Source organism: Panulirus ornatus, chromosome 11, assembly GCF_036320965.1.
Source record: "Panulirus ornatus isolate Po-2019 chromosome 11, ASM3632096v1, whole genome shotgun sequence".
NCBI classification, from domain to species: domain Eukaryota; kingdom Metazoa; phylum Arthropoda; class Malacostraca; order Decapoda; family Palinuridae; genus Panulirus; species Panulirus ornatus.
This window is the reverse complement of record NC_092234.1, coordinates 33,913,705-33,938,754: the sequence shown is the minus strand read 5'-3', so window position 1 is coordinate 33,938,754 and position 25,050 is coordinate 33,913,705. Positions and strand designations below refer to the sequence as shown.

Sequence of the window (25,050 nt, the reverse complement as noted above, 5' to 3'; positions counted from 1 at the left end):
GAGGTAATGGTGGGCAGGGAGTGGGATTGGGAAGGAGGTAAAGGTGGGCAGGGAGTGGGATTGGGAAGGAGGTAATGGTGGGCAGGGAGTGGGATTGGGAAGGAGGTAATGGAGGGCAGGGGGTGGGATTGGGAAGGAGGTAATGGTGGGCAGGAAGTGGGATTGGGAAGGAGGTAATGGTGGGCAGGGAGTAGGATTGGGAAGGAGGTAATGGTGGGCAGGGAGTGGGATTGGGAAGGAGGTAATGGAGGGCAGGGGGTGGGATTGGGAAGGAGGTAATGGTGGGCAGGAGGTGGAATTGGGAAGGAGGTAATGGTGGGCAGGGAGTGGGATTAGGAAGGAGGTAATGGAGGGCAAGGAGAAAGGAGCAGGGAGGGAGTGTATGAGGTGAGGGAGGGAGCGGGGTTGGAAGTGAGGGAGGGTAGGGCGCGGATGCAGGTAGAGTGAGGGAGAGTAGGGAAAGAGTGCGGCTAAAGTGAAGGAGGACAGCGAAAGGGTGCGGGGAAAGTGAGGGAGGAACGCGAGGGAAAGTGAGAGGAGTGAAGGAGGACCGCGAGGGGAGGGGATGCAGGAGGAAGGAGGGGGGAGGTGAATGAGGTCACGTAGGAGGTACGGGTATGAAGGTGTTAGAGTCCTGCATGTATCACGTGGCTTCCCCCGGGCGGTCCTCACTCACACCACCTGACTGTGGTGGTCATGACTTCCTACCGCTGGGGACAAGGCTTGGGGAAAAAGGTGGCAAATGAGGGAGATAAACGAGCAGGACTGGTGGGTACGGGTAGAGCAGGACTGGTGAGTGACGGTAGGGCACGACTGGCGGGTGACGGTAGAGCAGGACTGGCGGGTGACAGTAGAGCAGGACTGATGGGTGAAGGTAGGGTAGGACTGGTGGGTGACGGTAGAGCAGAACTGGTAGGTGACGGTAGAGCAGGACTGGTGAGTGACGGTAGAGCAGGACTGGTGGGTGACGGTAGAGCAGCACTGGTGAGTGACGGTAGAGCAGGACTGGCGGGTGACGGTAGAGCAGGACTGGCGGGTGACGGTAGGGCAGGACTGGTGGGTGACGGTAGGGTAGGACTGGTGGGTGACGGTAGGGCAGGACTGGTGGGTGACGGTAGAGCAGGACTGGCGGGTGACGGTAGAGCAGAACTGGAGGGTGACGGTAGAGCAGGGCTGGCGGGTGACGGTAGAGCAGGACTGGTGGGTGACGGTAGGGCACGACTGGTCGGTGACGGTAGAGCAGGACTGGTGGGTGACGGTAGAGCAGAAGTGGTGGGTGACGGTAGAGCAGAACTGGTGGGTGACGGTAGGGCACGACTGGCGGGTGACGGTAGAGCAGCACTGGTGAGTGACGGTAGAGCAGGACTGGTGGGTGACGGTAGAGCAGCACTGGTGAGTGACGGTAGAGCAGGACTGGCGGGTGACGGTAGAGCAGGACTGGCGGGTGACGGTAGGTCAGGATTGGCGGGTGACGGTAGGGTAGGACTGGTGGGTGACGGTAGGGCAGGACTGGTGGGTGACGGTAGAGCAGGACTGGCGGGTGACGGTAGAGCAGAACTAGTGGTTAACGGTAGAGAAGAACTGGTGGGTGACGGTAGAGCAAGACTGGTGTGTAACATTAGAGAAGGATTGGTGAGTGACGGTAGAGTAGGACTGGTGGGTGACGGTAGAGCAGGACTGGCGGGTGACGGTAGAGCAGAACTAGTGGTTAACGGTAGAGCAGAACTGGTGGGTGACGGTAGAGCAAGACTGGTGTGTAACATTAGAGAAGGACTGGTGAGTGACGGTAGAGTAGGACTGGTGGGTGACGGTAGAGCAGAACTGGTGGTTAACGGTAGAGCAGAACTGGTAGGTGACGGTAGAGCAGGACTGGTGGGTGACATTAGAGTAGGATTGGTGGATGACAGTAGAGTAGGACTGGTGGATGACGGTAGAGTAGGACTGGTGGATGACGGTAGAGCAGGACTGGTGGGTGACGGTAGAGCAGGGCTGATAGGCGACGGTGGGGCAGAACTGGTGGGTGACGGTAGAGCAAGACTGGTGGGTGATGATAGAGCAGGGCTGGTGGGTGACGGTAGAGCAGGACTGGTGGGTGACGGTAGAGCAAGACTGGTGGGTGACGGTAGAGCAGGACTGGTGGGTGACGGGAGAGCAGGACTGGTGGGTGACGGTAGAGCAGGACTGGTGGGTGACGGTAGAGCAGGACTGGTGGGTGACGGTAGAGCAGGACTGGTTGGTGACGGTAGGGCAGGACTGGTGGGTGACGGTAGGGCACGACTGGCGAATGACGGTAGAGCAGCACTGGTGAGTGACGGTAGAGCAGGACTGGTGGGTGACGGTAGAGCAGCATTGGTGAGTGACGGTAGAGCAGGACTGGCGGGTGACGGTAGAGCAGGACTGGCGGGTGACGGTAGAGCAGGACTGGCGGGTGACGGTAGGTCAGGACTGGCGGGTGACGGTAGGGTAGGACTGGTGGGTGACGGTAGGGCAGGACTGGTGGGTGACGGTAGAGCAGGACTGGCGGGTGACGGTAGAGCAGAACTAGTGGTTAACGGTAGAGCAGAACTGGTGGGTGACGGTAGAGCAAGACTGGTGTGTAACATTAGAGAAGGATTGGTGAGTGACGGTAGAGTAGGACTGGTGGGTGCCGGTAGAGCAGGACTGGCGGGTGACGGTAGAGCAGAACTAGTGGTTAACGGTAGAGCAGAACTGGTGGGTGACGGTAGAGCAAGACTGGTGTGTAACATTAGAGAAGGACTGGTGAGTGACGGTAGAGTAGGACTGGTGGGTGACGGTAGAGCAGAACTGGTGGTTAACGGTAGAGCAGAACTGGTAGGTGACGGTAGAGCAGGACTGGTGGGTGACATTAGAGTAGGATTGGTGGATGACGGTAGAGTAGGACTGGTGGATGACGGTAGAGTAGGACTGGTGGATGACGGTAGAGCAGGACTGGTGGGTGACGGTAGAGCAGGGCTGATGGGCGACGGTGGGGCAGAACTGGTGGGTGACGGTAGAGCAAGACTGGTGGGTGATGATAGAGCAGGGCTGGTGGGTGACGGTAGAGCAGGACTGGTGGGTGACGGTAGAGCAAGACTGGTGGGTGACGGTAGAGCAGGGCTGGTGGGTGACGGTAGAGCAGGACTGGCGGGTGACGGTAGAGCAGGACTGGTGGGTGACGGTAGAGCAGGACTGGTTGGTGACGGTAGGGCAGGACTGGTTGGTGACGGTAGAGCGGGACTGGTGGGTGACGGTAGAATAGGACTGGTGGGTGACGGTAAGGTAGGACTGGTTGGTGACGGCAGAGCAGGACTGGTGGGTAACGGTAGAGCAGGACTGGTGGGTGACGGTAGAGTAGGACTGGTGGATGACGGTAGAGCAGGACTGGTGGGTGACGGTAGAGCAGGGCTGATGGGCGACGGTGGGGCAGAACTGGTGGGTGACGGTAGAGCAAGACTGGTGGGTGACGGTAGAGTAGGAGTGGTGGATAACGGTAGAGCAGGACTGGTGGGTGACGGTAGAGCAGGGCTGATGGGCGACGGTGGGACAGAACTGGTGGGTGACGTTAGAGCAAGACTGGTGGGTGATGGTAGAGCAGGGCTGGTGGGTGACGGTAGAGCAGGACTGGTGGGTGACGGTAGAGCAAGACTGGTGGGTGACGGTAGAGCAAGACTGGTGGGTGACGGTAGAGCAGGACTGGTGGGTGACGGTAGAGCAAGACTGGTGGGTGACGGTAGAGCAGGGCTGGTGGGTGACGGTAGAGCAGGACTGGTGGGTGACGGAAGAGCAGGACTGGTGGGTGACGGTAGGGTAGGACTGGTTGATGACGGCAGAGCAGGACTGGTGGGTAACGGTAGAGCAGGACTGGTGGGTGACGGTAGAGCAGGCCTGGTTGGTGACGGTAGAGCAGAAGTGGTGGGTTACGGTAGAGCAGGACTGGTGGGTGACGGTAGAGTAGGACTGGTGGGTGACGGTAGGGCAGGACTGGTGGGTGACGGTAGGGCAGGACTGGTGGGTGACGGTAGAGCAGGCCTGGTTGGTGACGGTAGAGCAGGACTGGTGGGTGACGGTAGAGCAGAAGTGGTGGGTTACGGTAGAGCAGGATGGGTAGATGACGGCAGAGCAGGACTGGTTGGTGACGGTAGAGCAGGACTGGTGGGTGACGGTAGAGCAGAAGTGGTGGGTTACGGTAGAGCAGGACGGGTAGATGACGGCAGAGCAGGACTGGTTGGTGATGGTAGAGCAGGACTGGTGGGTGACGGTAGAGCAGAAGTGGTGGGTTACGGTAGAGCAGGACGGGTAGATGACGGCAGAGCAGGACTGGTTGGTGACGGTAGGGCAGGACTGGTGGGTGATGATAGAAATGTCGCCACTCAGCTCACCCGGGTATGGTAATGACTCTTCTTATATAAGATTTCAGTAAGTCTTAATCTTGAATGGGAATAAAACTATCATAAAGTTTTTGATATATATTATTCCAGCTACATATTTATTCATGAGTCTTTATCTCAGTTGACTGTGAGTCCCACTGGGACTTCCCACTGAGGGTGCAGTGGTGGGGGCTCAGTGGAGTGAGCATGTGCTTGTGGTAAGGTAATGAACATCTGGAAGGTAATGAGCGAAGCAACTGGAGTTCCACACTCGTTAGTTCATTTCCTCCTCCTCTCCTGCCTGTCGTAACGGGGGATTTCAATGCCAAGGTTGCATGAGCCTACGGCCACTCAGTAAGCATATTTAAAGACTCGGCTGCATATATAATCACCACATCGAAAAAAATAGTGCAGATAGAAACCAAGCACTCATCATAATATTAGTTATGGCATTTATATGTTTAGTACTGATTGTATGTGTATTTGTCATACTTTCTGTGAAGAGTTTACACAAAGCTTGATGAGTGGTACTCCAGCGTCTGTGGCGGGACCTGTCGGCGGGTCAACGACTTCACCACACGGGTTCTTTCGTTTTCCAATACAATCTGTTCTCTTTCTTTTTTCCACAAATGTTCACTTAAGATTCTCCTGCCAATGTTCGAGATAGAAACTATATTAACTACACATACTAGCGTACTGGGTCGTCCTGTACTCCACGTATACTTTTGACAAAGTCGTACAAAATTAGACTACGTGTTCACTGCTGTGCGCCTGTACAACCATGCTTGGAGAGGAAGAGTCTAACGGGACGAGGCCTGGAGGCGGTAGGAGGGTCGGGTAGGGATAGGGTGGGGTGGAGATCATCTGGTTGGATATGCACCACATCAGTACGGCTCCAGACACCGTCAGTGTAGCAGTTGAGTGACCAGGAGCACCTTGTGCTGGGTTAGCTGACACTATGTGAGAAGTGAGGAAGAGAAACATTGCGTTTGCTTAGTGACATGTAAACGTGTGGCGCATCTTGACGGCGTACATTACACACGAGCTCACCTGGGAAGGAGGATATTATTGTGTCATTTCCAGTTAGTAAACCGTGCGAGGGAGCTAACTACCGTGAGTGTGGTTCACTGGCTACATTAGGCCATCAGAGAGGCGTGCAAGTGTGACAGCGTTCCGTAAGTAAGACTAGTTCGCAGCCGGACCCAAAATGCTGTGGAGAAGAAGCTCGAAGGTGTGGGTCGTGGTGGTGGTGGCTGTTGTGGCATGGACGGTAGGTTGTGAGGGAACCCAAAGCCCCACGCTGGGGGACACGCCCAAGAGCAGTGACACCGCTCGTCTACAGGAGATCCAGAGGAAGTTCCTCGATGTGGTGAGTAACTCGACGTCGTCGATGCGCAGTATGAAGGAGCTGATGAGTATGTTACACAGCGACGCCGGCCAAGAAATGGGGAGACTCCTCGTAGAAGGCTTCATGCTGGGGGTCAAACAGAAGGACTCCGGGGCACTCCTGGGGCGGTTCTGGACGGAGCTACAACAGCGACTTTCCCCAGAGATGATGGGGCTTCTGGATGACTATCGGGACTTCTTCGCAGGGATGGACGTGACCACGCTGCCGCTCATATGGGAACAGATATTTAAGAAAGACGAACTGGGAAATAGTCTGGCGGGCCTTCCGCTGGGTCAGCTGGTGGACATGGTGCAACCCACAGCGGCCAGGTATGGCATCGACATCCGCGCCTTCATAAACTCTATCATTGGCAAGGGAGATGATAATATTAGGGACCTCATCATCGCCACCCTCAACAACCTAGACGTATCGTCGCTGTTGAAGAAATTCTTCAATTCGACGTCAGATAACGCAGTGCAGATGAAAAACACCCAACACAAGGTACCCGCCGACACCCACCCCAAGAATGGAGACAAATCCAAAAGAGGGAAAGATAAAACTCTGCGACTGTTCCGGCCACTGGTGGCATCGCTTTTACGGGAGAACGAGGTGGATCTGGATGCGGACGCGGTGCTAGAAGTACTGTCGCCGCTCCTGAGTGGAGATGTGTTGACCCAGGCCGCCCCACTGCTGGCTACCCTTGGCACCCAGGCCGGAGGGGGGTTGGCGCCCATCATTGCTAACTTCCTGGGCGGCAGAGAGGGACAACAGAAACAACAACAAATGGGGGGTCTCCTTGGAGGGCTGGGTGCGCTGTTGGCTGGCGGAGGAGGAGAGAAGGTAGACCTTGGGACTATGGTTAATCTGGCTTCTATGTTCATGGATAACAGCAAACCCTCCAAGAAGGACGCCAAGAAAAATAAAAAGGAAAAGGCCAAGAAGAAAGGTATTGACATGGGCTCATTGCTTACTCTGGCGAGTACTCTGGCAGAGAAAAATAATATTGATATTGGTTCTGTTTTGGGCGCCACAAACAATTTACTTAATCCAGGGCCAAAAAAGAAAGTAAACCAACCTAAGGTACAGATGCCAAAAACGGAAAAACAACAACCTGTTAAACAAACAAAAACTAAATCCCAGCCTAGTCCTGCAGAAAGCACAAGGATCCCAAAGCCAGATACCGTTCCTAACACGAGTAAACGATCGAAGAATCTCATTGACGTGATAGAACCAGTCATACTGTCGATGCAGACAGACAAGGCATGTAACCGCAAGATCAAGGATGCCATCTTGTTTGGCAAGGCGATGTTAAACAAAAAAATATCAAGTCTGGGAGATCTGGAGCAGCTGTTGCCGCTACTCATGTCGCTTTTCAGTGGGGAAACTATGGTTACCCAAGGGCTGGATATGGATGCCATATTAGCCTCAATGAAGCAAGCCTTGGCCCACGGCAGCTGGACCGACTTCTTGGAAAGCTTACAAAACGAGGACTATCGCGAAACCCTTGTGAGGACTGTCACCCCACACACGTCGGAGCTGGTGACTCTACTCGCGTCCCGGGAAGTGCAAGAGAGTCTCTACAACGCGGCAGTGCCCAGGATCCAGACCTTCCTCAGCTCTTACGGCCTGTCCGATGTCACCCTTCAAAACTTTCCGGAGCGTATGGCCCCCATGGTGGGTCTGCTGGCTATGGGCTGGGACCTACCATTCAAGCCCACCACCGTCCTCGTACCGCTGCGGGACTACCTGATGAGCCTGAGGACGTGGGCCACAGAAGGCCTCACACATGCCCGTGACCTGTCCGTTCCGCAGGTCAGTCTTATCTAATCTGAGGTGTCATAAGATATTCGTGTTGAATATCACGTAGGGTTAGTGTGCCACTACTAGGGTAGTAGTAGTAGTGTGCCACTACTAGGGTAGTGGCACACTAAGCTAGTAATGATGCCATGATGTCACAATCTATATCTCATTTGCAGATAATACAAGCAGAGATAAAGTTACAAAGACCATACTTTATTATAGGATGTAGATAATGCAGTACTCGTGATGATACGACTATCAGTATAAGCCTGCGTATGTATCGATCGTTATACTAACAGTAATTAAGCCTCTCATTTACATTACACTTGAGCGAAACATAGTTGATGGTGTTTCACACAGGATCTGGGTACACACGATATTTTGGCCACACTCTTAAAAGAAGTGCATATCCTAGGCCTTATATGTCATCTTGATAATATGACTCATTCTAAGTAGTCGTAGATAATTACATCAGAGTGCTGTCTCAGGACGATGATATTCACACACACACACACACACACACACACCACGGGGCTCCGTGGTGTAGCAGTCAGCGTCATTGATGAGCCAGCTCGGGGTCGGACGCGCATTGGTCGTCCGAATACTGGGTGTGGCAGTCGGCCCACATTGAACCCGGGGAGGCTGGTCGATAGATGGGTACCTGACTTAGGCTGGTGTGTGTGTGTGTGTGTGTGTGTGTGTGCAGACAAGGTACATTTGTAGAGAGTTAAGAGACGTGGTAACGAGACTGTAAAACTCTATCCCCATAACACACATATAATAACTACAAATAGCACCAAGTAATCACAGTAAAGATGTAAAGATCAAAGAGTTTAGATTCCAGTGTGAGGAATGTTACCATGATTAGTTTACTTTAAAAATAAAAAATCCAGACCAATGACACAACCAACTACCATTTTTAGAAGACTGGGAAAACTACACAATTCCTTTATCACTGTAAAAAAAAAAAAAAAGAATAAAAATCAGGCGTATAAGGAACCATAATCGAAGGGGAAAAAAAAAAAGTAGACCAACCAGTCTATGCTATGATCATTTAGTATTATTTTGCCGTAAATTACATGAAAAACAACACGAAAGTGTACGTAATTGATCTGTATACAAACAGGTCACTAAGCACAGCGGCCGACTGTGAGTAAGCAAGCGACCATAACAGCTGACGGCAGTGTACAAATTTTGCCGAGCTCGGTCACTGCTGTTTTGCCCGAACTATAATTCGCCGGATTAGAGACATTTCAGCGCATCACAATCATGTAAACGACACAGACTACACAATACAATCCCACCTCAATATGCTTGGCACTCAACAGCTCAGACTCACAATACTCTACAATTAACCACCAACCCATTGAAAATAAAAAGCTTAACCGCGCTTCATATTTCAGCAGCCCATACTCAAAGATCCCCCATCCACAATAAACCCAACATATATACACCAAAATGACATGACAAGCACTACACATCCGACTTGCCTTCTGTCTTGAACCTCAGCTTTCTGCGGTCATTAAAAACTAAATGAAGCTTTCTGGAAAACGCAGCCTTCATTCTTCCAAGATGTACACTTTTGTTCGTAACATAAACATCATTGAACAATCTTTTTATTGAGGCTATTCCTACATATTTTTAAACTAGCATACAACTATTGACGATGTTTTCATCAAAACTCATAACTCATGCATGGCCTCTTACTCATATTGTTTAGTACCCAAACTGATGTACTGCTTGACCAAATCGATAGCCACACAGAGGACATCATGGACATGTGGAGCAGTGTTTACAATACTGTACCTGATATCAAGTTGCAGGTCATCAAATCCTCTGTCTGACTGATGACATCGTTCATCGAAATCTTTGCAATAAAGTATAAAATCGTTCCCAGCAAGCGTTAGAGGAATAGCCACTAACTCGTCCGACCCTCTTTGTGGTTGACATTCCGCACCTCTAATGTAAACAGTCCTCGACAGAACATACACATCCCTGGGTTTTGTAAGTCTCGACATTCTGGAATTGTTGTAAAGCTGAAGTACAAATTTAGCAACGACCTAATATAAGGCGTTTGTTTAGTCCATAATTCTAACAAAAGAAGGAAGGCGTTCACGGGTGACGATCACCGCAAGAATATATTCATTGTCGAAATCGAGACTTAAATTTGTGATTTTTTTTTTCTCATTCTATTGTATTCTAATGATATTGAAATACTTTTCCTTGCAGAGCTACAGCTTGTCTTGGGTAAGCCATGATAATGTCTCATTCGCATAAAACCCATTGGAATTAATGAAACCTTAAAAATCATATTTGAAAATATGTTACTTTCACCGCAATTGATTTCAGATTCATTAACAAAGATGAAAATACTATAAGTCATTTTAAGGTATTAACCGAAATCTGTGAAGTACCCTTCGCACATGGGAACCTTCCTATGAAGTTCGTCCACGCTGTAACTGAATGACAGCACAGGTAGAGGAAAGTTTGAAAATCCATAGGGCCTCCCTGACTTGCATCATGCAATAGGGACACAAATCACTCTTCCAGTCACAGTCTCAAGAACTGGCTCCTCTATTCATTAGTGCAACATTTGCCGTCTCAAATGAAACCCCTTCGTAGAACATCATTTCTCTAGGCCTTCAAAAGTCCTAAACACATGTGGAGATCTGATGAATTTCTACATTCTTTCTGTATCTATTTTTTCACCAAAAATTGCCTTCGATTTGGACATGTTTTGCCTATGTTATGTTGGTCACTCTCCTTTAGGGGGGAAAAAAAAGTCAAAAGGTCACCGTTACGGGCGAAATAGCCGGTCCACCAGACATATCCATGTCATTCTTTGAACAGTGTGCCCACAGGGTTTTGCCAGTAAACATAAAAAAAAGTCCAATCGACATCATTGAAAGTGTGTTGTTAAATTCCACACAGACAACGTGAAACGCTCAACTGCTCCCAAACAAACCCGGAAAAATGTTAACTCTAGCTACTTTGACAAGTCCTGGGCAAACGCAAACAAGACCTGAGGATCGTGACTATCAGTTTTCAGAGCTAGGCTTAAGCCCATTCCCAGACTGGGAATCCCAGTACCAACTTCCTAAGTTGTTTTTATCCATAAACATAAAGGTTTTAAAATCCTTAGTCGGAATCTTTTTTTTTTTTCTTTTTACGTTAGAGGCTCTACAGCAAGGCAGGGCCTTAAATGAAATATAGAGAAAATTACGAAACGGAAAAAGAAAAGACGAGGGAAAGTATTAAAAGATTTTGGAGGAAGTGGAAAACTTGTCTTTTAAAATGGGCCACGTCACAAAAATCATCATGGCGAGAGATGAACGCATGAGAATCATGTAGACATCACCCGTTATCCGGGCAGCGGAGACGTTGACCTGGAAGCGTAACATTACGACGAAACTGTGAAAATCTAGAGCAATAAGGTGAAATTAGAGATTCTTTTAATCAAACCTCACCAACCTTACCTCGTCATTAGTTACTTGTATATCTGGAATGGTAGAACAATGCTTACTGGAATAACGACTGTTATCTTGGATGTGGGAGCAGGCGCGAATACAAAGGGGTAGGGGTGCATCAATCCTCCCCCTCTTGAGCTGTACGGTATACAATAAACTTAATGATAATCTATATATTTTCACAATTATTCTCACCCTCTTTGTCCCTTAAAAGGATAAATAAATGTATCTGTATGAATATCTGTGTTTTGATTATCATATTAGTGACCATGATACAATCGTGTCCGTTTGAACACTTCCGCTAAACATTGACATTGGTTTGGAATGACTAGTCTTTCTTTGTCTAAGCATACTAATTTCTATGATGAAACTAAATTCCCTTGATACTGCCCAGCTGTTGTATGTTATCGAAGATCATAAATCTTATTTTACACGAAACTGGTCGCCGGTCTCGTAATACACAATTCTGTGCTACAGCTGTATTCGATTCAGTGCAAATTTTACTCATACTAATTATATAATTCAACTTCCAAATAACTTTAAAAGCTCTTAGGTCCTAAGATACAACGTACTTTCGAACACTTGTTTTGAGCTTTTCGTGAGTATCCTGGCTTTCATAATTGCACCCTTCCCCTCTCCAGGCCAAACCCTGGGTACATGCTTGTTTGAGAGGAAGTTTCGGCAACTCAAAAGATGCCACAAATCAATTTGATTTCGTTTACCGATTTCTTAAAGTTTTGTGTGGATTATCAAAATTTCGTTTTTCCATGTACCGGTAGATCATACTAAACCATAATATTCGGTCGTACCATTAGTTTTTGAAAAGAAATATATGGCTCTCTGTTACCCTTCTGTTTCTGCCACTTTCTTTAATCAATAGATGGGTAATTGTAAAGTATTCAGAGGTGCTCCACGGGAAACCTGAGAGGTACCGAATGACCAACCCCAGACAAATGTACAACGCGTCTCTCTATATATAACTATCGGTGTTCAGTCATTTTGACAGTCTGACAACTATGGCTTACACCTTGCATGTTTAATGTTTGGTTTGGCTGTTGATACGTGCTGCGCTCTTGCATGTCTGTTGATACAAGTGTTACGACGAAGAATGCTTGAATACAATCTTTTTTTCTTTCATATATGAGCAACATTTCAAGCTTTCCTGAGTGTGACAACAGAGCTATGGTGTTATTGCTGACATGTTTTTGTTGCGCTTTGTATTTGTGCAGATCAAACAGCAGCATCTGTGGTTTAGTTCAAGGTGACGGACGCTGTCACAGGTCTCCCGTTGCTAGGTCAGCTTTACACAGTACCTGTTGCTGTGACGTCAATACGTAGGATTACAGAATCTTAAGCTAACCCATGACCTTTGTTGCAATAGTTAATATCTAAAAGATTTCCAAAACAAGGCGGTAACATACGCCAACGACAATACTTACATTGTAGTACATAAAATCTATGTAATAATGTTCACAATTTACAGCACGCTCATGTTTTTTTGTTTTTTTTACGTATAATTAGATATTCACAAGTGTTCAAAAGGCAGATAGAACTTTAGGATAATCTTATGTTGAAAAAAAAAATTACATCTAATTATTGTGTCTGGCTTTCTATGATCTAATATATGTGATTAGGAAAAATGTTGAGTTACTAAGAAAAGAGGGCTCTTTAGAAAACTAAATTACATACCAACACTGAAGTATGTATGTTGAAAATGTAGAGCTTGATTCTTTACGTCATATGAATGATGGGCAGGTCGTTACATTCCGTGAATTGTAAATCCATCCTCTTCCCCTGGCTTCTGCCGCCATAAAGGTGGAGGGCTTGGTAATGACGTCACTAAAGGAAGTGTTGAACAGTGTAGTGGAGGTGTTGGAGGCAACGCGAGGGTCCACAGTTGAGTGTTTACCTCAAGTGCTGTGTCATGTCAACCAAGGACTCCGACCCAACTCCCTGCGGGCAGCAGTCACGCGCACTTTCAGGTTAGTACTAGAGTACGCAGTTGGTATTTAAGACACCGCCCTTTACTAAAGTTTTTTTGATTGTGAAAGTTTGTGCTATAGTAGTAATGAAATTACATAAAAACGCGAAGTAAGTTTTTGTGCTTGCATGTGGGATCTGCAACTTTTCACACTTCTATTGACGTCATATAATTTGGATGGCAGGCTCTCAAAATGTCTCATTATGACGGAAGACTACATGTTACGTTGTAAATATCCTTACACTTCTCTTAAGATATTGGAGTCACTGTGTGTCACTTGTGCATATGGGAGGTCTCTATTTTCAACACGAAACAAGAAACATATACCCATGAACGGCTAAGAGGCTATAATTTTATTGTAGGAATGATATAGGATAAGAATATCTGTATCGGAGTGAAGGATGTACGTCTCTGCGAGAGCTGTTAAGATACGCACGTATTGCAATGGAACAAGACCGTCAGGTATTCCTTTAAGCAGTAGTAATGACTACGCGGACTGAGGGCTGCATCATATGTGGCCCTCGTTTGTCTCTATTGCAGCCTAGGAAACTGAGAGAGGAAAATACTGATTAGATAAGGCAAACTCTAATGGGGGGAAAATTGCTCTGATTATCGAGCTACGGCAAGATTTAATGTAAATATTTCACGTACTTTGGTACGTTTTTATGCATTCTAAATGCATATATCTTTACAAAGTCATTGCGGCCTGATCGAATTTTTCTATTGCCTCAGTTGACCCTCACTAGTTTTCTCGTGAATACCAGTGCTCTAACTCGTTCGCAGGATCGGCAGGTTAACTGGTTATGGGGTACTTGCGCGTCTTGTGTAGTGCAGCGCTTCATGGGGGGGAGGAAGTGAAGATAAGACGATTTTTTTTTTCTCCGACTTAACAAGGGAATGTATTTATCCGAACCGGCAAAAATGTCAAGAACTAACAGTCATAACTAATATTATGCTGAGAAAATATTTCTATCAGGCACAGTCGTGAAGAGGGAATTAAATGTTACTGAAGAAACAGAAGAGAAACTGGGGAGATAATGATTTCGTGTATCATTAGCAGAGATGAAAAACTAGCACCGAAGAATTCCACAAACATACCTAATCTAGGATAAGCTGGGACAATGACTGTCACAAAAAATGAAGTCAACATAAAACCTGTTTCTTGGTTTTGTCAATACAGTTGGAATGACGGAAGGAGTATTGTGGCATCATCATAGACCCACTGATTTACCTGACAGATTCACGTCAGTCGACTCCTCGGTGGGGAACTCAGTCCAAAAATACTAGAAAGCTGACTGACAAAATACAGTAAGTCCACAGGTGATGCAAACACTTCAAGGAAGACGAGTGAAGCCACAGGATGTAGCAAGCAAGTAGCAGAATGTTCCCAGGGATTGGTAGTTAGTGTCATCCTAAAAACGGGGTGAAGGGAGGTGACCTGTAGGGTATTAACTAGGAAAGTCGCTGCCCAGCCAGGTGGGGATAATGATTCCTATTGGTGGGATGGGATTCCGAGACAAGAGGACCATTGATGTGTGTCTTCAGGCACAGGACTAAATCATATTAGAGCAAAAACATGGAATCAATCTACAGCAGAACATTAAGACGAACAAGAAGTGAACAAAAAAAATCACTTGTTAAAGCAGAGTTTCTTTAAGACACCCAAACCTTGTAACTGAATCTTGTGTTTAGTATAATAAGACCATAAATGCATAGATATAAAGTTCCCGCGAGAAATAAAATGGTAAGTGTGGCTATGAGAGTCGCTTAGATTTCAAGACTTGTCATAACCTGACCATGATTCTCCAAGCAAATGAAAACACTGTGAAAATATTTGTTCCCTTTCTTTCTGATGTTGAATAATGGTTTCCATTCGATATATGGGGAGAAAAGAATGATCACCAAACACCCCACCCTCTACCATCCTGTATCACTTCTGTCCTCAAAACCTAAACTTCAAATTGCTTAAATTTGATCGACAACAGAATCAAACAAAACATCCCACTTTCGCACAGCATGGCTTCGTACTCAAGCACTCTACTACCACACTGCACACACAGCTCACATAACATACTAGGTTGTTTCTACCAACCACAACCCCTTACCGCACAGTACTAGTGGCAACAGGTACTGACAAAGCTTTTGACACTGTCCCCAGATACATCCTCACACAAAAATTACTTGACATCACCCTCGGTTAACAATTACAAAAAGTGGTTGGCCAGTTTCATGGGCGAATGCCTTGCCAGGGCCACTCACAATAGCTTCACCTCCAAAACACTGTAACTATAATTTGTAGTTCCCAAAGAGCAGTTCTTTCTCCAGCTATCTTCAGTCTCTTTCTACAGGACCTCCCATGACCTCAGACAATCTTCAACATGTAGGTCCTTTCATTTGCAGATGACCTAACAATAACATCACAACACCCCTAACACCACAGATGCAACATCAAAAATGCAGCATTGTATTGAAAAATTAGAACGATGGCATACCCAAGACAGAATGTCTCACTCTCCACAGAAGTCTAATCACTCTTTTAACCTCAGACAGGTATGAATCCAGCTAAGACTATCTAGTCCCCTTGAATGGATAATCACTTTCACTGAACAAAACACCAACCATTCTAGAAATCACATACAACACACACATGACATTTGCTCCCCATGCCAATAAAACAAACACAAAAGCAACGTAGAAAATAAATTTTCTCATAACTCTAGCTGGCACCAGATTTGGACAAGTAAAGGTTTTCCTTATCATCTTATATGAACGATTTATTTGCTGCACTTTAAAGCATGCCTCACCTACATGGTCTTCCACCCTCTCAAAAGCGAATATAACAAAGCATAAAACAGGGCACCTCTTGGAAGCTTATGTTGGTACATTCCATCCTTAAGAAGGGTGACTAATCTAACCCCTCTAACTATCGACCAGTTGCTTAGACATTTCCAAAGTCTTTGAATTCCACCTCAAGTCCCATGTCCTCAGACGTTTTAAATCTCAGTCTTCTCTCTGATCACCAGTATGATTTCTGTATGGTGAGATTCACTGATGATATGCTTTCCTGTTTTACTACTGTCTGGTCATCATCCCTGAAAGATTTTTGGGAATCCTATGTAGTTGCTCTTGACATGTCCAAAGTTTCTGACAGTGTTTGACATCGAGGTCTTATCTCTAAGCTCCCCTCTTTTGGTTTCCATCCCTCACTATCCTCCCTCATATTAAGGTCCCTCTTTGGCCAATCCATCTCTGGGGTTGTTAATGGATCCCTCACCCTGCCCCCATAAACAGTGGTGTCCCTCAAGGTTCTGTCCTGTCTCCTACATTTTTAATCTTTATCAACAATTTCCTTTCATAAATAACCAAATGCACTCATATGCTGATGACTCAACACTACATTCCCCGCAACCTTCAATTCAGCTCCTTCTCTCACTCAATCTGCATCTTGTCTCAACACAACTCTAAGTAAACTCAGACTTGGACAGGATGTCTCAGTGAGACAGACAAAATCTGGTTGACTTTAATGTCTCCAAGACCCAGTTTCTACCCATCTCTCAATCAAGAATTCCTTACTACTTTTCTTTATCCCATGATGTCTCTGTAATTCCACCTCCTGACTCAGTGAACATACTTGGTATTACTGTAACATCCACTCTGTCTTGGAAACCCTACATCACAGAAACGGGTAAGTCTACTTTAAGAAAATGGGAGTCCGACTTTGATGTCAAAATACTTTTTCTTCCAAACAGCTGCCCCGATTGTACACAGGATTGATCCGTCCTTGTATGGAGTACTGCTCTCACATCTAGGGGGGTTCTAACTCTGTGTCCTCACTTGATAGTGTTGAGTTGAAAGCGGTCAGTCTTATAAACTTTCCCAGGTTAATAGCAAAACATGTCCCACATGCCCTACACCATAATGCTGGTTCACTTTCCCCTCTTTATAGGTATTACTTTGCTTTTTGTTCCCGAAAGCTGGCTGCTTGTGTAACCACCACTAGGTAGACCACGTAATTTTTGGCTGCTGCGTCAAATGATTATTGTGTGGCCGTAGGCAACTCAAGGATGGGCCATTTTGATAACTTTTTCTTTTCCTACACCTCAAAGCTTTGGAGCTCTCTGTTTCTTTCCCTCCAGCTTGTATCTTTGGAACTCTGTATTCTCTCATGTTTTTCCCAACAAATGTGACCTGGCACATCTTAAAAGACAGGTTTTTCACTGCCTCCAAAATTCTTAGGCACTTTCCCTTGCCTTTTTTCCCCATTCATTAATATCTCTATATCTCAGTTAAGGCCCGGCCTTGATATGGATGTTTGTCCGTAAATGGAGCCTACAACATTAAAAAAAGACTTTGGTTTCTTCGCACCATATGAAATAATCACAGGTTGCCTAACAAGGACAAACACTTAAGATCTTCACAATGAAACAAAGATCCTCCCAATATAGACTTACCCCAACATTTACAACACCCAATTCTAATTACCAACTCCCATGAAGAAATAAAAAGCATACTTTTGCATCACACACACAGTAAACGCTACCCACAGATTCCATCCCTCCCAACAAATATAAAACAGACAAAACACATACACTTTGGAAAAAATAAACTGAGAACTTAGTCTTCAACTTCAACCCTTCAGATATACACCCATCCAACCACACTTCCCAGACTTGAGCCACACTCTCCCACTTACACTTTGGACATCATCATACCCTAAGACCCTTCATACCTATGATGGAACTACCATAATAAAGACACCAAGTACTTACTACTCAATTGTCCTGCATTCTTTGCACACACACACACAGACACACACACACACACACACACACACACACACACACACATCACAACAATTTATAACCTTTGATTCTGAGTGGTGGATGTAGTCAGTTTGGTGAGTATAGGAGCTCAAAAAGGTAAAAGGGACTCCTGGGACAGGTAGTAAGCAAGTGTGTGTATATATATATATATATATATATATATATATATATATATATATATATATATATCATTTATTCTATCATATTTAGTTGCTGTCTACCGCGTTAGCGAGGTAACGCGGGAGACAGCGACAAACAGACAATGGAATGGCCCAACCCACCCACATACACATGCATATACATAAACGCCCACACACACACATACATGGACCTATAAATTTCAACGTATGCATACACATGTACAAAGCCATACTTTCTGCCCTCATCCATTCTCGTCGCCACCCCGCCACACGTGAAATGGCACCCATCTCCCCACGCGTGCGTGAGAGGTAGCTCTAGGAAAAGACAAGGCCACATTCTTTCACACTCGGTCTCTAGCTGTCATGTATAATACATCGAAACCACAGCTCCCTTTCCACATCCAGGCCAAACAAAACTTTCCATGGTTTACCCCAGACGCTTCTCATGCCCTGGTTCAATCCACTGACAGCACGTCGACCCAGGTACACCACATCGTTCCAGTTCACTCTATTCCTTGCACGCCTTTCACCCTCCTGTATGTTCAGGCCCCGATCGCTCAAAATTTTTTTTCACTCCATCCCTCCACCTCCAATTTGGTCTTTCGCTTCTCGTTCCCTCTACCTCAGACACATACATCCTCTTGGTCAATCTTTCCTCACTCATTTTCTCCATTTGACCAGACCATTTCAATACACCCTCTTCTGCTCTCTCAACCACACTCTTTTTATTACCACACATCTCTCTTACCCTTTCATTACTTACTTGATCAAATCACCTCACACCACATACTGTCCTCAAACATTTCATTTCCAACACATCCATCCTACTTTGCACAACCCTATCTATAACTCATGCCTCGCAATCATATAACATTGTTGGAATCACTATTCCTTCAAACATACCCATTTTTGCTCTCCGAGATAACGTTCTCGTCTTCCACACATCCTTTAACGCTCTCAGAACATTCGCCTCCTCCATCATCCTGTGACTCACTTCCACTTCCATGTTTCCATCCGCTACTAAATCCACTTCCAGACACCAAAAACACTTCACTTCTTCCAGTTTTTCTCCATTCAAACTTACATCCCAATTAACTTGTCCCTCAACCCTACTGAGCCTAATAACCTTGCTCTTATTCACATTTACCCTCAGCTTTGTTCTCTCACACACTTTAACCAAACTCAGTCACCAGTTTCTGCAGTTTCTCATCCGAATAAGCCACCAGCGCTGTATCATCAGCGAACAACAACTGACTCACTTTCCAAGCCCTCTCATCCATAACAGCCTGCATACTTGCCCTCTCTCCAAAACTCTTGCATTCACCTCCCTAACCACCCCATCCATAAACAAATTAAAAAAACATGGAGACATCATGCACCCCTGCCGCAAACCGACATTCACTGGGAACCAATCACTTTCCTCTCTTCCTACTCTTACACATGCCTTACATCCCTTGATAAAATTTTTCACTGCTTCCAACAACTTACCTCTCTCACCATATACTCTTAATACCTTATACAAAGCATCTCTATCAACACTTATGATATGCCTTCTCCAGATCCATAAATGCTACATGCAAATCCATCTGTTTTATCTAAGTATTTCTCTAATACATTCTTCAAAGCAAACACCTGATCCCACACACACACACACACACATATATATATATATATATATATATATATATATATATATATATATATATATATATAGTATGAAAAAAAAAAAAAAAAAATATATATATATATATATATATATATATATATATATATATATATATATCTTTTTCTTTTCTTTTAAACTATTTGCCATTTTCCGCGTTAGCGAGGTAGCGTTAAGAACAGAGGACTGGGCCTTTTTTGGAATATCCTCACCTGGCCCCCTCTGTTCCTTCTTTTGGAAAATTTAAAAAAAAAAACGAGAGGGGAGGATTTCCAGCCCCCCGCTCCCTCCCCTTTTAGTCGCCTTCTACGACACGCAAGGAATACGTGGGAAGTATTCTTAATCCCCTATCCCCAGGGATAGAGCAGGGGAAGAGCAGTGCGGTTTCAGAAGTGGTAGAGGATGTGTGGATCAGGTGTTTGCTTTGAAGAATGTATGTGAGAAATACTTAGAAAAGCAAATGGATTTGTATGTAGCATTTATGGATCTGGAGAAGGCATATGATAGAGTTGATAGAGATGCTCTGTGGAAGGTATTAAGAATATATGGTGTGGGAGGCAAGTTGTTAGAAGCAGTGAAAAGTTTTTATCGAGGATGTAAGGCATGTGTACGTGTAGGAAGAGAGGAAAGTGATTGGTTCTCAGTGAATGTAGGTTTGCGGCAGGGGTGTGTGATGTCTCCATGGTTGTTTAATTTGTTTATGGATGGGGTTGTAAGGGAGGTAAATGCAAGAGTCCTGGAAAGAGGGGCAAGTATGAAGTCTGTTGTGGATGAGAGAGCTTGGGAAGTGAGTCAGTTGTTGTTCGCTGATGATACAGCGCTGGTGGCTGATTCATGTGAGAAACTGCAGAAGCTGGTGACTGAGTTTGGTAAAGTGTGTGGAAGAAGAAAGTTGAGAGTAAATGTGAATAAGAGCAAGGTTATTAGGTACAGTAGGGGTGAGGGTCAAGTCAATTGGGAGGTGAGTTTGAATGGAGAAAAACTGGAGGAAGTGAAGTGTTTTAGATATCTGGGAGTGGATCTGTCAGCGGATGGAACCATGGAAGCGGAAGTGGATCATAGGGTGGGGGAGGGGGCGAAAATTTTGGGAGCCTTGAAAAATGTGTGGAAGTCGAGAACATTATCTCGGAAAGCAAAAATGGGTATGTTTGAGGGAATAGTGGTTCCAACAATGTTGTATGGTTGCGAGGCGTGGGCTATGGATAGAGATGTGCGCAGGAGGATGGATGTGCTGGAAATGAGATGTTTGAGGACAATGTGTGGTGTGAGGTGGTTTGATCGAGTAAGTAACGTAAGGGTAAGAGAGAGGTGTGGAAATAAAAAGAGCGTGGTTGAGAGAGCAGAAGAGGGTGTTTTGAAATGGTTTGGGCACATGGAGAGAATGAGTGAGGAGAGATTGACCAAGAGGATATATGTGTCGGAGGTGGAGGGAACGAGGAGAAGAGGGAGACCAAATTGGAGGTGGAAAGATGGAGTGAAAAAGATTTTGTGTGATCGGGGCCTGAACATGCAGGAGGGTGAAAGGAGGGCAAGAAATAGAGTGAATTGGAGTCATGTGGTATACAGGGGTTGACGTGCTGTCAGTGGATTGAAGCAAGGCATGTGAAGCGTCTGGGGTAAACCATGGAAAGCTGTGTAGGTATGTATATTTGCGTGTGTGGACGTGTGTATGTACATGTGTATGGGGGGGGGGGGGTTGGGCCATTTCTTTCGTCTGTTTCCTTGCGCTACCTCGCAAACGCGGGAGACAGCGACAAAGTATAAAAAAAAAAAAATATATATATATATATATATATATATATATATATATATATATATATATATATATGCGGCAGGGGTGCGTGATGTCTCCATGGTTGCTAATTTTGTTTATGGATGAGGTTGTTAGGGAGGTGAATGCAAGTGTTTTGGAGAGAGGGGCAAGTATGCAGTCTTTTGTGGATGAGAGGGCATGGGAAGTGAGTTAGTTGTTCGCTGATGATGCAGCGCTGGTGGCTGATTCGGGTGAGAAACTGCAGAAGCTGGTGACTTGAGTTTGGTAAAGTGTGGGAAAGAAGAAAGCTGAGAGTAAATGTGAATAAGAGCAAGCTTATTAGGTTCTGTAGGGTTGAGGGACAAGTCAATAGGGAGGTAATTTTGTATGGAGAAAAACTGGAGGAAGTGAAGTGTTTTAGATATCTGGTGGATTTAGCAGCGGACGGAACCATTGAAGCGGAAGTGAGTCACAGGGTGGAGGATAGGACGAAGGTTCTGGGAGCGTTAAAGAATGTGTGGAAGGAAAGAACGTTATCTCGGAGAGCAAAAATGGGTATGTTTGAAGGAATATTGGGTCCAACAATGTTATATGGTTGCGAGGTACGGGCTATAGATAGGGTTGTTCGGAAGAGGGTGGACGTGCTGGAAATGAGATGTTTGGGGACAATATGTGTTGTTGGATGGTCTGATTAAGTAGAGAAAGGGTAAGACAGATGTGTGGTAATTAAAAGAGTGTGGTTGAGAGAGCAGAAGTGGGTGTTGAAATGGTTTGGTCACATGGAGAAAATGAGTGAGGAAAGATTGACAAATTGGATATATGTGTCAGAGGTGGAAGGAACAGGAAGTGGGAGACCAAATTGGAGGTAGAAGGATGGAGTGAAAAAGATTTTGAGCGATCGGGTCCTGAACATACATGAGGGTGAAAGGTGTGCAAATTATAGAGTGAATTGAAACGATGTGGTATACCAAAGTCGACGTGCTGTCAGTGGATTGAACCAGGGCATGTGAAGCGTCTGGGGTAAACCATGGAAAGTTTTGTGGGGCCTGGATGTGGAAAGGGAGCTGTGGTTTCGGTGCATTACACATGACAGCTAGAGACTGAGTGTGAACGAATGTGGCCTTTGTTGTCTTTTCCTTGTGCTACCTCGCCCGTGCGCGGGGTGAGGAGGGGGGGGGGTGCCATTTCATGTGTGGCGGGGTGGTGACGAGAATGGATGAAGGCAGCAAGTATGAACATGTACATGTGTATACATGTATCTGTCTGTGTATGTATATGTATGTATTCGTTGAAATGTATAGGTATGCATATGTGCGTGTTTGGGTGTTTATGTATATACATGTGTATTTTGGTGGGTTGGGCCATTCTCTAGTCTGTTTCCTTACGCTACCTGGCTAACGCGGGAAACAGCGACAAAGTATAATCATAAAAGAAGTAATGATAATATATATATATATATATATATATATATATATATATATATATATATATATATATATATATATATATATTTTTTTTTTTTTTTTCTTTTAAACTATTTGCCATTTCCCGCGTTGGTGAGGTAGCGTTAAGAACAGAGGACTGGGCCTTTTTTGGAATATCCTCACCTGGCCCCCTCTGTTCCTTCTTTTGGAAAATTAAAAAAAAAAAAACGAGAGGGAAGGATTTCCAGCCCCCCGCTCCCTCCCCTTTTAGTCGCCTTCTACGACACGCAGGGAATACGTGGGAAGTATTCTTAATCCCCTATCCCCAGGGATAATATATATATATATATATATATATATATATATATATATATACCTATACACACATATATATATATATATATATATATATATATATATATATATATATATATATATTTTTTTTTTTTTTTTTTTTTTTTGTCTATTTTGCTTTGTTGCTGTCTCCCTCGTTAGCGAGGTAGCGCAAGGAAACAGACGAAAGAATGGCCCAACCCGCCCACATACACATGTATATACATACATGTCCACACACGCATATATATATATATATATATATATATATATATATATATATATATATATATATATATATATATATATATATATATGGTGAGGTGCCTGAGAATTGGCGGAATGCTTGCATAGTGCCATTGTACAAAGGCAAAGGGGACAAAGGTGAGTGCTCAAATTACAGAGGTACAAGTTTGTTGAGTATTCCTGGGAAATTATATGGGAGGGTATTGATTGAGAGGGTGAAGGCATGTACAGAGCATCAGACTGGGGAAGAGCAGTGTGGTTTCAGAAGTGGTAGAGGATGTGTGGATCAGGTGTTTGCTTTGAAGAATGTTTGTGAGAAATACTTAGAAAAGCAAATGGATTTGTCTGTAGCATTTATGATAGAGTTGATAGAGATGCTCTGTGGAAGGTATTAAGAATATATGGTGTGGGAGGCAAGTTGTTAGAAGCTGTGAAAAGTTTTTATCGAGGATGTAAGGCATGTGTACGTGTAAGAAGAGAGGGAAGTGATTGGTTCTCAGTGAATGTAGGTTTGCGGCAGGGGTGTGTGATGTCTCCATGGTTGTTTAATCTGTTTATGGATGGGGTTGTTCGGGAGGTGAATGCAAGGGCTTTGGAAAGAGGGGCAAGTATGCAGTCTGTTGTGGATGAGAGAGCTTGGGAAGCGAGTCAGTTGTTGTTCGCTGATGATACAGCGCTGGTGGCTGATTCATGTAAAAAAAACTGCAGAAGCTGGTGAGTGAGTTTGGTAAAATGTGTGAAAGAAGAAAGTTGAGAGTAAATGTGAATAAGAGCAAGGTTATTAGGTACAGTAGGGTTGAGGGTCAAGTCAACTGGGAGGTAAGTTTGAATGGAGAAAAACTGGAGGAAGTGAAGTGTTTTAGATATCTGGGAGTAGAGTTGGCAGCGGATGGAACCATGGAAGCGGAAGTGAGTCATAGGTTGGGGGAGGGGGCGAAAATCCTGGGAGCCTTGAAGAATGTGTGGAAGTTGAGAACATTATCTCGGAAAGCAAAAATGGGTATGTTTGAAGGAATAGTGGTTCCAACAATGTTGTATGGTTGCAAGGCGTGGGCTATGGATAGAGTTGTGCGGAGGAGGGTTGATTTGCTGGAAATGAGATATTTGAGGACAATATGTGGTGTGAGGTGGTTTGATCGAGTAAGTAATGAAAGGGTAAGAGAGATGTGTGGCAATAAAAAGAGTGTGGTTGAGAGAGCAGAAGAGGGTGTTTTGAAATGGTTTGGTCACATGGAGAGAATGAGTGAGGAAAGATGACCAAGAGGATATATGTGTCAGAGGTGGAGGGAACGAGGAGAAGTGGGAGACCAAATTAGAGGTGGAAAGATGGAGTGAAAAAGATTTTGAGTGATCAGGGCCTGAACATGCAGGAGGGTGAAAGGCGTGCAAGGAATAGAGTGCATTGGATCGATGTGGTATACCGGGGTCGACATCTGTCAATGGATTGAACCAGGGCATGTGAAGCGTCTGGGGTAAACCATGGAAAGTTCTGTGGGGCCTGGATGTGGAAAGGGAGCTGTGGTTTCGGTGCATTATTACATGACAGATAGAGACTGAGTGTGAACGAATGGAGCCTTTGTTGTCTTCGTAGCGCTACCTTGCGCACATGAGGGGGGGAGGGGTTTGTTATTTCATGTGTGGCGGGGTGGCGATGGGAATGAGTAAA

General features: G+C 45.3%; 2 protein-coding genes across 2 annotated transcripts in view; one reads left to right on the top strand and one right to left on the bottom strand.

The window, feature by feature from the left end:
- Positions 1-444: 444 nt before the first annotated feature.
- LOC139751140 (uncharacterized) lies at positions 445-5,351 on the bottom strand. Its single transcript, XM_071666238.1, has 3 exons — positions 5,173-5,351; positions 4,878-5,015; positions 445-3,741 (listed from the first exon to the last, which is right to left on the bottom strand). Exons 1-3 carry the CDS (start codon positions 5,349-5,351, stop codon positions 705-707), a joined length of 3,354 nt encoding a protein of 1,117 aa, XP_071522339.1. The 3' UTR covers positions 445-704.
- The window catches only part of LOC139751391 (uncharacterized), a 36,239-nt gene continuing 16,422 nt past the window's right edge, over positions 5,234-25,050 (top strand). Inside the window, exons 1-2 of the mRNA XM_071666769.1 lie at positions 5,234-7,566; positions 12,837-13,003. Coding sequence (XP_071522870.1) covers positions 5,575-7,566; positions 12,837-13,003 — 2,159 coding nt within the window. The 5' untranslated portion in view covers positions 5,234-5,574. The remainder of the gene's footprint in view (positions 7,567-12,836; positions 13,004-25,050) is intronic.

Excerpts from the sequence above, each read along its gene's own strand:
- LOC139751140 (XM_071666238.1), bottom strand. The coding sequence starts at position 5,351 with ATGTTTCTCTTCCTCACTTCTCACATAGTGTCAGCTAACCCAGCACAA. Across the intron at positions 5,016-5,172 it reads CCGCCTCCAGGCCTCGTCCC|GAGAATCTTAAGTGAACATT; the intron begins GTTAGACTCTTC and ends GAACATTGGCAG. Across the intron at positions 3,742-4,877 it reads TACCACTCATCAAGCTTTGT|CCCTGCTCTACCGTCACCCA; the intron begins GTAAACTCTTCA and ends GTCACCCACCAG.